Source organism: Pseudophryne corroboree, chromosome 2 (genome assembly GCF_028390025.1).
Source record: "Pseudophryne corroboree isolate aPseCor3 chromosome 2, aPseCor3.hap2, whole genome shotgun sequence".
NCBI lineage: Eukaryota > Metazoa > Chordata > Amphibia > Anura > Myobatrachidae > Pseudophryne > Pseudophryne corroboree.
Window position 1 is genome coordinate 426,456,644 of NC_086445.1, and position 16,189 is coordinate 426,472,832.

Genomic DNA, 16,189 nt, shown 5'->3' on the forward strand with positions numbered 1-16,189 from the left:
TTCTTTGCCAGGGAGACAGCTTCAGTGTCGATAGTACAATCATTACCATGAAGTTGTGACCACTCTGTCACATTTCCTTTTCTAGTGCTACTGAAGACTTTGTGTGAGCATTTCTTGCTGATGCAAATCATAGACTCCCTTTCTGATTCATTTCTAATTAATTGTCTTTTTTTTTTTAAATGCCACAATCGTGCTTGCTAACAAACTGGGTCACCACAACAAACCTGCACAGCAGTTACAAATGACTTTTATTAGTTGCCATTGCTGTTGTTGGGAAAAATTGTCAAAATGCTGTATATAATATAACCTAACCAGTGATGCCTTTTCTTTGCACATACAGTTTCTAAAGCCTAGCCATGACAGCAGGGCCATCTATAACACTTTGACCCTGCGGCTGTTTTTATCCTGGGTACCCCTCTCCTTAACAGACTAGTTTGAAAAATACTGTAAATTTGTGCAAAATATACAGCCGTAACTTAATTCCTTTCAGATATAAACTACTATACATTTTTATTTTGGCCCCACAACTGAAAATAAATGTTATTTAAGGTCAAGACATGCCAATTTCTTACCACAGCCCCATTTCTTCTTGGGAGGAGGGTTTCAGAAATGTAATAGCTCTATATCTAACTAATCAAATAAAGTATAGATAGTATCCCCTGAGTCCTACTTATTCAGCATATACTGTGGTCTGCTTTCTAAGCCTTGGAGAGAGCCAAAGTGGAGAGAGATAAGTACCAGCCAATCAGCTCCTAACTGCCATGTTACAGGCTGTGTTTGAAAAATAACAGGAGCTGATAGGTTAGTACTTAGTAAATAGACCCCTTCCTTAGATACACCCAGTAGTGACAGGTCTGAGTGCACTATACACACTCTCCACGTTACTCGCAATTCAGTGAAGTGTAGAGTCTGATCATGACATGGTCTAATTCCAGGGTGAGAAAGAAATAGGCTTCTGGTGATTATATATGTGTATGTAAGCATAGGGAAACAAAGGCAATAACTAACATAGATAAGACTGCAAAATCTTGTGACTCTGCAATCATTGTCCAAGTACTGGTGTGTACAGTGCCATGTATGTTATATGTAGTAGTATACACTATACCGACAGAATATGATGGTGCCCTGTACTGCAGCTGTGGGATCATGCATGCATCCATGACATGTGCCCGCCCCAAACCAAACCCAAAGCCCCAAACTCCTGGAGAGCTGAGCACAAACTTACCATCAACACACAGCTGCCACTAATCAAGACCAAGCTCTGAGTCCCCTGCATGTCGGCCTGGTAGTCACTCTAGTTGCATTCCCGCTCCTGCTTGGCCTCTCCTCACAGCAGAGACAGGGCAGGCGGGGAAGAGAGGAGGACGCAGCATCATGCGTAGGCAAGCGTAACGTCATTGCACACGCGGACTGGCTGCAGGACTCGGAGTTCCAGACAGCTGACCTGGGGCTGGGCTGGGGGCAGTAAGGGGTGACCACAGGGGGGCCACTATTACTGATAAATGCTTTTAAGTACACAGTGGGTGCGCAGCATGATGCGAGCTATATAATTATTTAGATCTATGCCATGCTGCTGCCGCCGCTGGACCTTGGGGCCCAGGACAAGTGTCCCTTTTGACCCCCCACCCCACCCCTCCCTCTGTCATCGGGCCTGGATACATTGGCCTGTTATTGTATTGGTATATGTAAAAGCATCTCTGTACAATGAGACTATGCACCTGAACAATACATGGGGTGCTTTATTTGTTCTTAAAAAAAAAACACTGAAATGGGATGATGTTGACCACAATCTTGATAATGAAGATGAAATTGATTATAACAGCAATGTCAGTTTTCCACTAGATTCTTGTACTAAAGTGGGGTTTCCGAATGCAGTCCACAGTCTACCGCTCTGCGTAACATTGGAGCAAGTGCAGGAGTCTGGGGGACCGGTAGAAGAACCCAGTAACGATCCTAGACATTGGTAATTTTATACACTGTATTGTATAGAATACAGTATTAATATTTAACACTATAGATGCTCTATAGTATAGGCTATATCAAACATATGTAAATAACACAAATAAGTGAGCAGGAAAAGTTTAAACATACCATAATAAATAAATACACAAATATAATAGAACCAGTCCTGCACTTTCTAAGCACACATTCTCCCACCTTATGGTAAGTCTCCTGTCTCTTCTTCCTGGCAGTTACTCTCTGGTCCAGTGCACTGACTGAGGGCTCAGATCCACACACACAGCAAACTGGGTAGAAGAAACTGCTACCACTGGGCATGTGCAGTAGTTTTGCTCTGTCCCTTAAACTGCATGTTGTGGTGGCAGCTCTAGTAATCATATTATATACCATTGCTATTGCTGTCATAATTTGAGTCACTTCCTAGAGGAGAGGGATTTCCGGCTCCCTGCGTTTGCCAATCTGTGGAGGTAGGAATGGTTGATGGCACTCAGATACTTTGTCAGTCACTTCTTCACAGGCAACATGAAAGCCATCAAAACCCAAAATGATTCACCAGACTTGAAAGGTATAATTATAACCAGACTGCAGACAAATAAGCAAAATCTCACCATTTTAGAAGATGCCACAAGACACCTCACCGTTTAATTTTTTTTTTTTTTTTACATGTCAAGAATACAAACAACAAAACATATCAAAAGGTGGTTTTGCAAACTGCTTCAAAAAATGAGGTAGTTATGGCAGGCTAGATTGCTTCCACAGTCATCCATCGTGCACCTAGACTCGGGTGCGTCTCATGTGGCGTGAATTAGACGCATGCACCGCCGTGTGCATGTGTCTAATTCTCATCAGTGACAATAGCCTTTCTATGGCTTTCCTATCACGGGTATAACTAACCACAGTTCGACGTACTACGTTGCACCAGCTGCAGGTGTGCATGTGCTGCCTGTAACTGGCCAATTAGCAGATGAGGAGGCACAAATAGTTTATTATATGGGCAATAATTATGTATTAAATAAGGTGGATAACAACCTTAGTATCTTATGAGAACAATATTAATTATTATATTGGGGGGGTGCAGTTAATATCCCAATAGTCGGGATCCCAGGCGGTCGAAATACAGACGCCGGAATCCCGACAACAGTCAAAATGCCGGCGGTTGAAATCCCGACCGCCGCCAGGTATACCCACTAGGGTGATGGTCCACACCACCACCCGAGGGGCAATATAATAGTGTGGGGAGCGAAGCTCGTCACCAAGCCCGCAAAGGGACATGCTGCGCTCGATGTCGGGATCTCGGCATTGGTATTTTGACCAACGAGATCCCGACTGTCTGGAAATCCTACTGAATCCATTTGGCGGGGGAAGTTAGTGAATAAATAGATTAATAAATCAACATTTATTTATTACTTATATTTAATTGCCAATATTATGTGATTGCTAATAAGGTCAATAAAAATGTATTTATGATAGGGGAAAAAATTGAAATATGTCATATAAAATGGCATGCACATCATAACATTTTAATTGTTTCATTATATGCTAAAGGCATTTGGAGGATAATTTATTTATTTCAATAATTAAGTTACATTGGTAAATTATTACATAGTATAAACAGCTTTTTTAATTATATGTCAAGTAGCTGTCAACATACTTTATTAAGCAAAGGGTATTTAGGGCATTGTTCAATAGAAGATTAATGACAATGTCAATTAAAGTTCCACAGGTTGCAGTTCTACAGTTCAATTATGGGTCATCTGTCCTTCTGCATTTTAGTCTCCATCATGTAATATGCTTACAATGCACCCTACAGACACAGTAATCTATTTCAACGTGCTTTACTTAATCTCCTTTACGATAAACTGATTGAGCTTTTGAAAATGGAGTGAAATAAATGTTTTGGATTGTTGTGGTTTATATGCTTAAAGGTATTATTTAAAAAAAATCTAAATTATAATTTTAAATTACATAATGGGGAAGTTTAGACATAAGCACATTTTTACCCAAAACAGTCATGTAAAATGTGTACCACAATGGCGCATTTACATGCTTGTTGAGTTGGACATATCTCAAAATCTGTACAACTCATAATATTACAGTATGTTTAAAGTGTCCACATGAAGACACATTGAGAGCGCATGCAGATACATAAGAATGTTATGGTGCGACTACACACATGAATGCTATTTATCACCCTCACTTTCATTGTTTTTTTATTATTCTGTTGCAGTAAATAGCATTAGGCTTAATAGGAGGTTACCAATTATACCTAATGTCAGAGAATGACATAATAAAAAGTAATACAAGCAGTATAAAATACGGGTGTAGTAGGGCCGCTGGGGGGCGGGCTCCCGGCAGCCAGCATACCGGCACCAGAATCACCGCCGGCATACCGACAGCTGGGCGAGTGCAAATGAGCTCCTTGTAGGCCCGCTGAGCTCACCATGTTGTGGACACGGTGGCGCGCCACGCTATCTAGTCTTCCTCTAGGGGGGGGCGTGGACCCCCAAGAGGGAGAAAAGGTGTCGGCATGCCGGCTGTCGGGATTCCGGCGCCGGTATACTGTGAGCCGGGATCCCGACAGCTGGCAAACTGAAGACCACCCATAAAATACTAATACAAAGTGTCTAATATACTCATCCTCTGAGTAAGAGAATCATGAGGAATTATAAGAGGAAAGCAATCAGTGTAATTATGCTTACTTTCTTTAAATTCACACCAAATACTTGTTTTTATGCTAAGTGCTGTGATATATACCCAGAATGTAGGTGTTATTTGACAAATGATGAAAACAAAATATGAAATAAATGATGAGACAAACATTGTTTTTTCAACAAAATATAAGAATTTGAATTTTCAACAAGTGACCACATTGACCCCAAGTGCATTACACAAAGGGGGAGATGTATAAAACCTTTGAGAGAGATAAAGCATAGAATTTTCCATAGCAATTAATCAGCTTCTACAGTAGCTATCATTTATGTAGCACATTTTATAAAATGGCAGGTAAAGGCTGGTTGGTTGCTATGGGCTACTTATTAACTTTATCTCTCTCAAATGTTTAATACATCTCCCCCAAAGTAACTTGCTGTTCTTCTTTTCATTAGGTCATTTCCTGTATTTTACCTCCCAATTTAGATAATGTAGGGCCTGATACCGAGGCATACTTACTGGAAAGCTCCAGAAAATTAGGTGGCAGAGAAAAGTAGACAAGTCTTCCAGAGCTGGCCTCCAGATGTATGCACTCCCCCGCATCTACCTGCTTGCTGAGTGAAAGTGGGCGGGGCGATGAGACAATTTGCTATGAATCATGTCATCGTAGCCCCACCCCCCTTCACAATTTCAGTATTCTGAGTACTGTACAGTGGGGGTGGGCCATGATTATGCGGATGGGCCTCCATGACCCTTCCGCCTTCCCCTGTTGAACCGACCTGGCCGCCTCCTTCCAGACAAAGCAGTTCTAGGCATATGCCAACCTGCTGAAAAGTGCTACATTTGAACACTGCTTTACCTAAATTGATAAATGAAATGCTTCAATAATAAAATGTAACATAATAATATAGTGTAGCTGAATATATACTCAGTGCCCGAACAAAAACGACATGCACATATAATAAAATGAAACACAGATGGAGACTTTCCTAGTAAACATATGTATTTGAAATTGATATCAAAGTACAAAAACAGAAACATTCAAACATGTAATGATTATAATATTCCTATCACATAGTGTATCCACCATGGTATAAGACAAAAAAGACATGTATTATTGGAATGAACCATTAGATGAGAATTACAAAGTGTATGTTGGACTGCCTGTCTGATGTACTATAATTTACAGTAAAATTATAATGCTATATAGTACTATATAATTCTCTGTTAAATACACTTTATTTGTAATTGTATAGGTACATTCAATGTACGATATACCATGTGAACAACTCATGTATTATATTGAGTTTGTATTCATTTCAAGGTATATATTGTTTGGGAAGTATGGGGTCAAAATAACTGGTAATGAGACCCCAACCAACAATACAACATATTTCATTTAGATGTGGGACTATATACCAGTCACAATATTAAATATCTATATCTGACAGTGTATTGATGAAGTGCACCCTCTGTATTTATGTACACATGAAAAACAGTTGTTTACCAATACAAAAGGCACACCTTATGCATTAAAGTACACAAACAAGAGAAAAGAGAGCAAACAAACAAAAACAAATCAACAGTAGCACACAGTTTTGTAGTTTAAAACATATCATTTGGTTGTAAAACAGAAATAATTCCTAATAGCATTATGTACAGTTTAGTAAACCTTTCACTGCAATAGTTCAGTATTAATTACCGGACTGAGCATTTAGGTGAAAAACACATTGAGTTCTAGTCCTTCATTAAGACCAGTGGGGTTCAGTGTTCAATGATACAAAAACCTCTGCACTCAAGAGGTCTATTGGATCCTTATATTAAGTGCACTGAGCCCCATCAGTTTTCATGATGAAGGACTAGACCTTAATGAGCTAGTTGCCTAAATGTTCAGTCTGTTAATTATTTGAATATAACAATTCTAATAACAACAGTTCTAAAAATGCCATTTACTGAATGGGTTTCAGTGTCAATATATTTTTATACCCAGTAAATGCTGGACACATTTACTCTTAAAATGCTAGCCACAAAAATATATGTAATTATGGGGCTCATTTATCAAAGAGTCATAAAATTAATTCATTCTAACTTCAAACACATGACAGGAGCTGAACATATGACAGTTAGGAGAAGATTGGCTGGAGGACCATTTATCATATGCAACAGGTTTTATCATTCACAACAAGTTTTATCACTCGTTGATAAATGAGTCCCTATGAGTTCAACCTATGTATTTTGATCACTTTTTGTATTTTTTTTTCTTTTTTTTACACTGCAAAAGCCTGTGGTGATGGTTATGTTTGTACAGTACTAGGGCTGGAGCACCTACAACAGATGTCGTCCAAGCCCATCTCTGCTTTCGATGCAATTCAGTGAACACGGCCATAACGTACTTGACCTTCTCGGCCACCTCTTCCCTCCACTCTCCATTCACAAAGAGTCACAAGTGTAAGGCGTAAACTGATCTGCATGTGGAGGCAGGTATGTGTATTTTTGGTAAATACACGCAGCCTGAAAATGCATACAGATGGGTCCACGTTTATCTTGACCTTTAATAGGATTAACTGAGACTGGCCAGTCAGACTTAAGAGCCGTATTCACGGCCCGATTTGGGGAGAGATGTGTGCTGAGCGGTTCGCTCAGCACACATCTCTCCCCCCGCTCAGCACAGCGCGATGTGTGCTGAGCGATGCGGAGGAGGACGGGGGCCCGCTCATTTCACCCAGCGGGTGAAGTGAGCAACCTGCTAGATTGGCCTGCAAGGCCAATCTAGCACCAGCGATAGCGATGCTCGGGGCTGCGCAGCACTATCGCTGTGAGGGGTACACACGGAGTGATCGCTGCTTAAAATGTAAGCAATCTAGTCAGATTGCTTAGATTTTAAGCATCGATCGCTCCGTGAATACCCCCCTTTAATCCCCTGCTGTAATGATATAATCCCCTGCTGTATTGTTCTCTGTACTGTATTGCAGCTGAGAACAATAGATTAAGGGTTTATGCTAATAAGTCATGTTGTGCCTAGGTGCAGAAAACTAGTAAAGATAACCGTGGACCCATCTGTACTTCCTGCTAATAGACTGGCACATGCCCCATTCTCCACGCAGCCCTCAGTATACTGACTATGAGAACTGTTGACATGCACTCACTAAACTGAGCCTATATATGAACAATACCAACCAGGTGCATGTAGACATACTCAGAGTGGCCCATAGATGCATACAAAACATGCGGCCTGGTTCCCTGCATCAGCTGGTGTTACCTTTCACACACAGAGAATGAATGTAGGGCCTCTGTTTAGTACCATAAAACATATAATAATGGCCAATATGCTAATCCTAAGGGTTATAGTTATTTTATTAACACTGAAAATGAACTTGTCTTCTGCTGTACCATGGTATAATAATCTTCTACACCTACTTCTCAGTTTATAAACACAGAGTTACCTGACGTGGAATCTTAGGGGTTTACCACCTAATGGCTGATGTCATGTATTAGAAGGCAGATGACACAGACATGTGTTAAAACATTGTTAGTCATTTCTGAACTTTGACCGTAGGCTGTATGGCACAAAACAGCCATTCCTATATACATTTGCATAGATTATACAGAACATATTCAGATAATCTATTGTATTTTCAAAATCAACAAAACAAAACAAAATACTGTATTGTAAAAGATAATCACATTTACAAAAATAACTGAAAATGAAACAGTATATTGTTAAAAAGAAAATATTAGCAACATGTGTTTTCCTAATGGTAATTAAAAATCATCATTCATCATCATTTTGTGAAAGTCTTTATGTACTAAATATTTACAATTCTGGCATAAGCTGTTCCTTAGCACAACATGAGGTAACTCATTTCTAATGGCAAAACGTCTCTGTGTTGTTCCAATGCCTTCATCCCTTCCTAAAGCAGAAAAGAGTAAAAGGGAAAGTGGTTGGTTGGTTGGTTGGTTGGTTGGTTGGTTGGTTGGTTGGTTGGTTGGTTACAGACATTTTAATAGAATGGATAATACAAATTTTATACTAAAATGGAAATACCAGAAACACAAGGTTGTTGATGTGTTGTGTGGCTTTTCAATATGTCCATTCAGTTGGTTTGTAGGGAATTCCCTGAGCACAAGGTACGTTTGATTAAAGCTATAAATAGATTCTATAAATATTTCAAGATCACACAAAATAAACCTGTATACTGACTAGTAAGTGTGCATCCTTCATTCATTGCTGCGGAACAAGGGCATGCATGAAAAAGCGTAGGGCACAAGAGTACCCTACTTTCAGAGACCAAAGTCAGTGAGGTATGTCTGAGGCCATGGTTTCAAATGATGGAATCAGTATGATTTGCCGGTGGCCAGGATGCCGGCTGTCCATATCCCGACAGCAGCATCCCGCCCTCCAGAATGCCGGCAGTGGGGCAAGCGCAAAGCATCCCCTTGCTGGCTCGCTGAGCTCAGCACATGATTTATTCCCACTCTATGGGTGTTTTGGACACCCATGAGTGGGAATATTCCTGTTTTGCCGGGATTCCACCTGGCGCCATTGCCGCCTATCGGTATTCCGGCGTCAGTATCCTGACCGCCGGGATCCCGACAGCCAGCAAATTGAACGGATCCCCAAATGAGATGGGTTTTTCATCTACAGATCTCGTGGTTTTAGGCAATTGGATGTGTGCCACTAATTTGACAATTATTGTGAGAGTTCTCATTATATAATTATATAAACAACATATGTGTGTTGGGCCTGATTCAGAGGGGACTTTCGGAATATGTTAAAGAGTCAGCCACCATCTTGTGCACAGAGACTGCCACTGCCGGTATCTCACATCCAGGGGTGTATCTGGTCTGAGCGCCCATGGCAAAGTAAGGAACTGGTGCCCCCCCCACCTCCCCCACCCAGGGACACAGTGGGGGGAGTTACAGATAGGCTGAGGTCAGGGACACTGATAGGGAATTACAGGGAGGGTGCGGGCAGGGACACTGAGACAGAATTACAAGAGTGTATGGGCAGGGTCACTGAGGGGGCAGTTACAGGGATGGTGCGGGCAGGGACACTGAGGGGGAATTACAAGGAGGGTGCAGACAGGGACACCGAGGGGATATATGCACACATACATACAGTTAAAAAAACCTTCTAGGTGTGATGGCACTACATGTCTTAGCAAATCCAGTTGACAAGGTGTGCTGGGACTTGTAGTCTCAACACAGCTGGACAGGCAGTCACTGGTCTAGATACCACTCCATACAGTGCTCTTTGTTAGCTTTGATCCAGACTGCCAGGATAGACCATGCAGTGCAGCTACGGTACCGCAGAAAATGTACAGGTATGCTCATGCTGCACTGCTGACTGGTGCTGATTGTAGTGGCTGGTGTTTGGTGACAGACTGCGTGGGACCAAAGAGAAGGGGAGCGGATGAGGAGGTGCCTCGCCCCTCCCCATACCTGGAAGAGCCCCGCTCACTGGCTATAATCACCATCATTGTGACTGTAGTCACAGAGAGTGTCAGAGTGCAATACCCTTCTTAGAGTCTGGCAGTGGATGAGCACTGCTAAGGGATGTAGTGAGAACTACTATGTCATTCTACCCCCCATAACCCCTCAGCCCCCCCCCCCACCCCTTGGCCGGCACCCCTGTTAAGTGCCATCCTGGCCAATAGGAAGATATACCCCTGCTCACATCTGCCACTTTCATATGCATGTGGAAACATCAAACACATTTCAGTCACACCATCGGACCTCTCAGCAACCCTATGCTGTCTCAGGCTAAGCCTCTGTCCCAAGACCCCAGTGTCTCTCCAGCTACAAATGAATTCTCAGTGACTGACTAGGTATTTCCAAAAACAGTCCCAATACACCTGCATTTTTTTTTTAATTCACCCCTGTTACCTACCCCAGTCACTGGCTATCTGTCACTGCATGTAGTGACAACAGTTCACTTCACTGCATCCAACACACTGTAGACACTGCCTGGACCTCTGAATCAGGACTAAAGTCATTAAAGTGACAATAATTATACTAAAACAATTAGTTTGATTTACCCTTTTCTCTCTAAACAGGAGAAAATAAATGGACAATTCATTTCATGGGTTTGCTGTTCTGACATTATCCACAGTCCTGTTAATAAAATACAGAAATATTATTTAATTAGGACAAATAGACTGAAAAAAGATGTGTATCATTGTATTATTATTGCAGTGTGTCATTTAACCATTATTGCAGTGTATTATTTAACTAAAATTAACATTTTTGTTTCATTACATTCTATCATAGACAGAAGCAAACATTCAAATAAATATTTGTAACATTTAAAACTTAAAAATGGGCTTAAATTGATGTGCTTTCAGCTCTGAATCCTGACAGAGAATTTGTCAGTTTAGGCAGCTGCATAAATAGTTTAGGCAGCTGCATAAATAGATGGTTCTTCTGGGATTTGGTGTAAAATGTTCAGTTCGGAGCTATGCAAATAAGCCACAACTGTTCATTAGAAAAGGCTTCTGGGTAATGCTGATTTATGTTACCCAGCAGTCTATGCAACCAAAGGAGTTGCTTATTTGCATATTGTCACCACAGAGCAATTTCAACTCTTTTCATAGTTACAATAGTAACTGTAAATGGACAGCAAGTACTAGCAATGTTTCACATGAAGGTCAATACATAACATACAAAATGGTTTCATAGCACAGGAAAACATGGGCCCCATTCTTGGCAGTTTTCCACTTGCATTTAGGATAATTGGTTATTAGTCATCATCCTGCCCTAATTATAAGTAGTAGTCCATTATGGACATTTACTGACTCCTAATACAGTCTGTTGAAAGCCAAGATTGTACGCAATCATAGTGACTTGTATTATCTCTGCTTTTGTACATAAAATGACTATGTGCACATAAGATTTGCAGTTCAGTAAAGTATAACATAAGAGTCTGTTTTACTTTCACTATTTGAAAGTTTAAACTCCATGTAAACTATCTCTACATGATACAGTGTAATGACTTTTATAGTGTAGCTACATCAGTGCAGAGGCGTAACTAGGGCAGGGCGAGTGGGGCACGTGCCCTGGGTGCCTTGGCAGGCCCAACAGAGGGGGGCCTGGGCATCATGCCCCACTCACCCCCGTCACGCTGCAATGTGAGGGGAGGAGAGCGCAGCGTCTCTCCTGCCCCTCAATGTCCTCACTACCGCTGCTGCGCAGCGCTGTCAGCAGCGCTGCGTGTGTCCGGTCTCCAGCGGCGTTAGCCAATCAGAGCTTGTGGACTGGCTCCTGATTGGCTGCCGGTCCGTGAGCTCTGAGTGGCTAACGAACCAGCGCCACATAGCCGCCGCCGGAGACCTGGAGCGTTGAGGGGCAGGAGAGGCGCTGCGCTCTCCTCCCCTCACATAGCAGAGGGAAGGAAGCGGTGAGTGACGGGGGGGGAGGGTCTTATATCTGGCACTGTGGGGCATGTATCTGGCACTGTGGGGCATGTATGGCACTGTGGGGCATGTATCTGGCACTGTGGGGCATTGTATCTGGAACTGTGTGGGGCATGTATGGCACTGTGAAGCCTGTAACTGGCACTGTGGGGCATGTAACTGGCACAGTGGGGCATGTAACTGGCACCGTGGGGCATGTATCTGGCACTGTGGGGCATTGTATCTGGCACTGTGTGGGGCATGTATGGCACTGTGGGGCCTGTAACTGGCACTGTGGGGCATGTAACTGGCACAGTGGGGCATGTAACTGGCACCGTGTGGCATGTAACTGGCACCGTGGGGCATTGTAACTGGCACCGTGGGGCAAAGTAACTGGCACCGTGGGGCATGTATCTGGCACTGTGGGGCATTGTAACTGGCACTGTGGGGCATGTAACTGGCACTGTGGGGCTTTGTATCTGGCACTGTGGGGCATTGTATCTGGCACTGTGGGGCATTGTATCTGGCGCTATGGGGCGCTGTATCTGTCACTGTGGATCTGACACTGTGGGGCACTGTGTATCTGGCACTGTGGGGCAATTGTGTATCTGGCACTGTGTAAAAAGGGGACTCTGCATGCGTACTGTGCAAAAATTGAATGAAGGTATGCTGAGAGGCGACATAAGGGGTAGGTGATAGTGTGCTGAGAGGCGACACAGGGGGTAGGTGATAGTCATGTTGGCACGCCCCATTTTCAGTGACTACACCCCTTCTGGTACGTGGCCACGCCCATTTTTTCGAAGGCGCGCGCACATACTTCTTTTGGTCTGTGTGTTGTTGTTTTTTTTTTGTTTTTTTTTTTGGGGGGGGCACTCTTCATCTTGCCCTGGGCTCCGGAAACCCTAGTTACGCCTCTGCATCAGTGCAAACCATGTAAAGACTACAATATAAATAGATGCAGGTGAGGAGACAAGAGGAAATGTTGGAACACATGCATGCCAATACAGTAAGAAAGACTACATTACTGTATTTGAGATTTCTGTAGCCAATATTGTAACATTCTCATTGTTCCCTATGTTTAATGCCACCAACTGTTGGTATTTGCTGGGGTACTGTAAGAAAATCAGCAATCCTTTTGCTTTGCCGCTGAGATACATTTCCAACAGTATGCAGTTTATTTGCCAGCGGTCAGGATACAGACACCGGAATCCCAGATGCTGAAAATACTGACAGCCGGAATCCCGGCTCACAGGGACTATTCCCACTTGCTTGTGTTCACGACACTCATAGAGTGGGACTATAACCTGTGGCGAGCACAATGAGCCACGGAGCCCACAGCACAGCGAGCGCAGCAAGCCTGCAAGGAGGCTCTTTGCACTCGCCCTGCTGCCGGCAAACTGTTGGCCGGGATGCCATTGTCGGTATACTGATGGCCAGCATCCCAACCGTTAGTAAATCATACTGAACCCATTTCCAACACATAGCTCCAAATTCTCAGCTTCTAATCCCAATGTGATTTATATAGATACTGTCAGTAATCTCAAGTGAGCAAACATGTTTCTTACATCTGATGCTGTCTCACAAAGTCAGCAAACTGGCGATCTTTAGCATACAGTTCTATTATTCGTATTCGGTCTTGAATTTCCTGAAGAATAGAAAAAAATAATTATAATAAAGGAAACTTATTAGCCAATGATATTGCTGCTGGACTGTTGTGAATATGCAGGGTGCATTTACTATTACAAATGGAAGCTATTCAAGTTCCTAAACTGAATCTTCTTCAAATTGGATAAGACAAGGGCCCTCATTCCGACCTGGTCGCACGCAGGTGGATTTTTGCACTGCTGTGACCAGGTAATCGCCGCCTACAGGGGAGGGGTAAACGCTGTGCAGGGGAGCGATCGCTTGGGCAGAGAGCTGCATAAACAAAAGTTACTCAGCCGCTGCAACGATCCTGCCTGGAGGTGACGTCAGGATCCCTCCCTGGAAACGGCCGGGCACGTTTGCGTTCGGCCGGACACTCCTTCAAAATGGTGAGTTGACACCCCCAGCCGGCCTTTTCCTGTCAATCTTCTTTTGTTCGCCGCTGCGAATGCTTTCTGCGTTCTTTTCGTCACTGCCCGGTGACGGGCAGCGATGCGCCTGCGCGTTGTGGCCCGCACGCATGCGCTGTTGAGACCCGATCGCACGGCTGCAAAAAACTGCAGAGTGCGATTGGGTCGGAATGACCCCCAAAGTTCAAAAGTATTAACTGCACTTACATAAGACAAGTATTACATGGGCATATTAACTACCTGGCCAAAAAACTCTGCATTGACATGCTCTACTTGTCTTCACATAGCACCAGCAATAATCACATAGTTTATTTGTATGTTGCCACAGATTCTATATAGCCTGGCATTAGAACAAAAAGCATAAAACAGCTATGTGATTACAACTGAGTAGAATAATAAAGGCATGTATTTAATTAATAGAATAAATTGCATAGAATATAGAGATAATTTAGCATCATACTTTTCAAGGGACATATGAGGTATGCAGATAGAGGAAAACATGATACATATGGATAGTACGAGATCCCGCCGGTCAGAATACCGACACCGGGATCCCGACATGCACAATCTCGACAGGGGGTGAGCGCAACGCAAGCCCCTTGCGGGCTCACTGCGCTCGCCACGCTCGGCACACTAATTTTTATCCCTCTCTGGGTGTCATGGACACCCACAGAGGGAGAATATGTCGGGATTGTGCCGGTCGTGATCCTGGTGTCGGGATTCCGACCGCCGGGATCCCCTCCGGCGGGATCTTGACCGCATCCCATGGATAGAGGGGGTGAAGAAAGACAGCAAGAGCAAGTGTGGGACAGTTACTTTGGGGTATGGACCAGGTGAAAGGGTAGCGTGAAGAGACATGGAAACAATAAGTCACCTTAGAAGTACTGGTACATAGTAGTGGAGCACTAAGGCACAAAGCACAAGTTCAATTATGGCATGGTAGTAGACAGTTCTGAGGGAGTTAGAGCTGAAAAAAGGTTGGATGAACTGTGTTGCAGACATCAAAATCACATGGAACCTCTGAAGTTACCAGATGACAGCTTGGACAGGATATTGGGTGGTGGGAGATGAGAGGCCTGGAGGACCGAAGCATGCTAGAGATCCAATGGCTAATGTGTGTATATGTAAACAAATCCCAGTGAGGCAGATTGTATTGAGAATGCAGGGAAGAGAACGGCGTAGTGTCCACAATATCAGCAATGGTAGTGAATCCACAGTAAAGCTATACCGTAACATTAAAATCAGGGATTAAATGGGAGAGAGCAGATAGGGAGAGATTGTGAGTGGGTAGGGAGAGACATTTGGTAGAGACCACAGTAGCATCCCAGTTAGTCAGATATAGCACGAAGAGTATCAGGCAGCAGAGGACATCATTGTTTAGGAGTCCATACTGTGGGCCTAATTCAGGTGGTCATTCCGAGTTGTTCGCTCGTTGCCGTTTTTCGCAACGGAGCGATTAGGTAGGAAATGCGCATGGTACACAGCGCGAATGCGTTCAGTAATTTAACACAAAACTTTGGAGATTTGCACATGCTCGAGCGACGTTTTTTCATCGCTCGAGTGATCGTTGAGTGATTGACAGGAAGTGGGTGTTTCTGGGAGGTAACTGGACGTTTTCCGCGAGTGTGCTAAAAAACGCAGGCATGCCAGGTAAAAACGCAGGAGTGGCTGGCCAAATGCAGGGCGTGTATGTGACGTCAAACCAGGAACTAAACGGACTGAGGTGATCGCAATCTAGGAGTAGGTCTGGAGCTACTCAGAAACTGCAAGGAATTATTTTAGTAGCAATTCTGCTAACCTTTCGTTCGCACTTCTGCTAAGATAAGATACACTCCCAGAGGGCGGCGACCTAGCGTTTGCAATGCTGCTAAAAGCAGCTAGCGAGCAAACAACTCGGAATGAGGGCCTCAGACCTGATCGTAGCAGGTCTGGGCAAAACCATGTGCACTGCAGGGGGGGCAGATATAACATGTGCAGAGAGAGTTAGATTTGGGTGGAGTGTAAAAATAAAGCAGCCAGTATTTACCCTGCACAGAAACAATATAACCCACCCAAATCTAACTTTCTCTGCACATGTTATATCTGCCCCCCCCCCCCCCCCCTTCCCTGCAGTGCACATGGTTTTGCCCATCTGCT

General features: G+C 43.5%; 1 protein-coding gene across 3 annotated transcripts in view; it reads right to left on the reverse strand.

Moving 5' to 3' along the window:
• Positions 1 to 5,593: 5,593 nt before the first annotated feature.
• Positions 5,594 to 16,189, reverse strand: part of IMPG2 (interphotoreceptor matrix proteoglycan 2) — a 182,761-nt gene continuing 172,165 nt past the window's right edge. For all 3 annotated transcript variants that reach the window (XM_063953576.1, XM_063953575.1, XM_063953577.1), the window contains 3 exons: positions 13,565 to 13,644; positions 10,647 to 10,722; positions 5,594 to 8,519 (listed from right to left, as the gene is read on the reverse strand). In XM_063953576.1, coding sequence (XP_063809646.1) covers positions 10,689 to 10,722; positions 13,565 to 13,644 — 114 coding nt within the window. In that variant the 3' untranslated portion in view covers positions 5,594 to 8,519; positions 10,647 to 10,688. The remainder of the gene's footprint in view (positions 8,520 to 10,646; positions 10,723 to 13,564; positions 13,645 to 16,189) is intronic.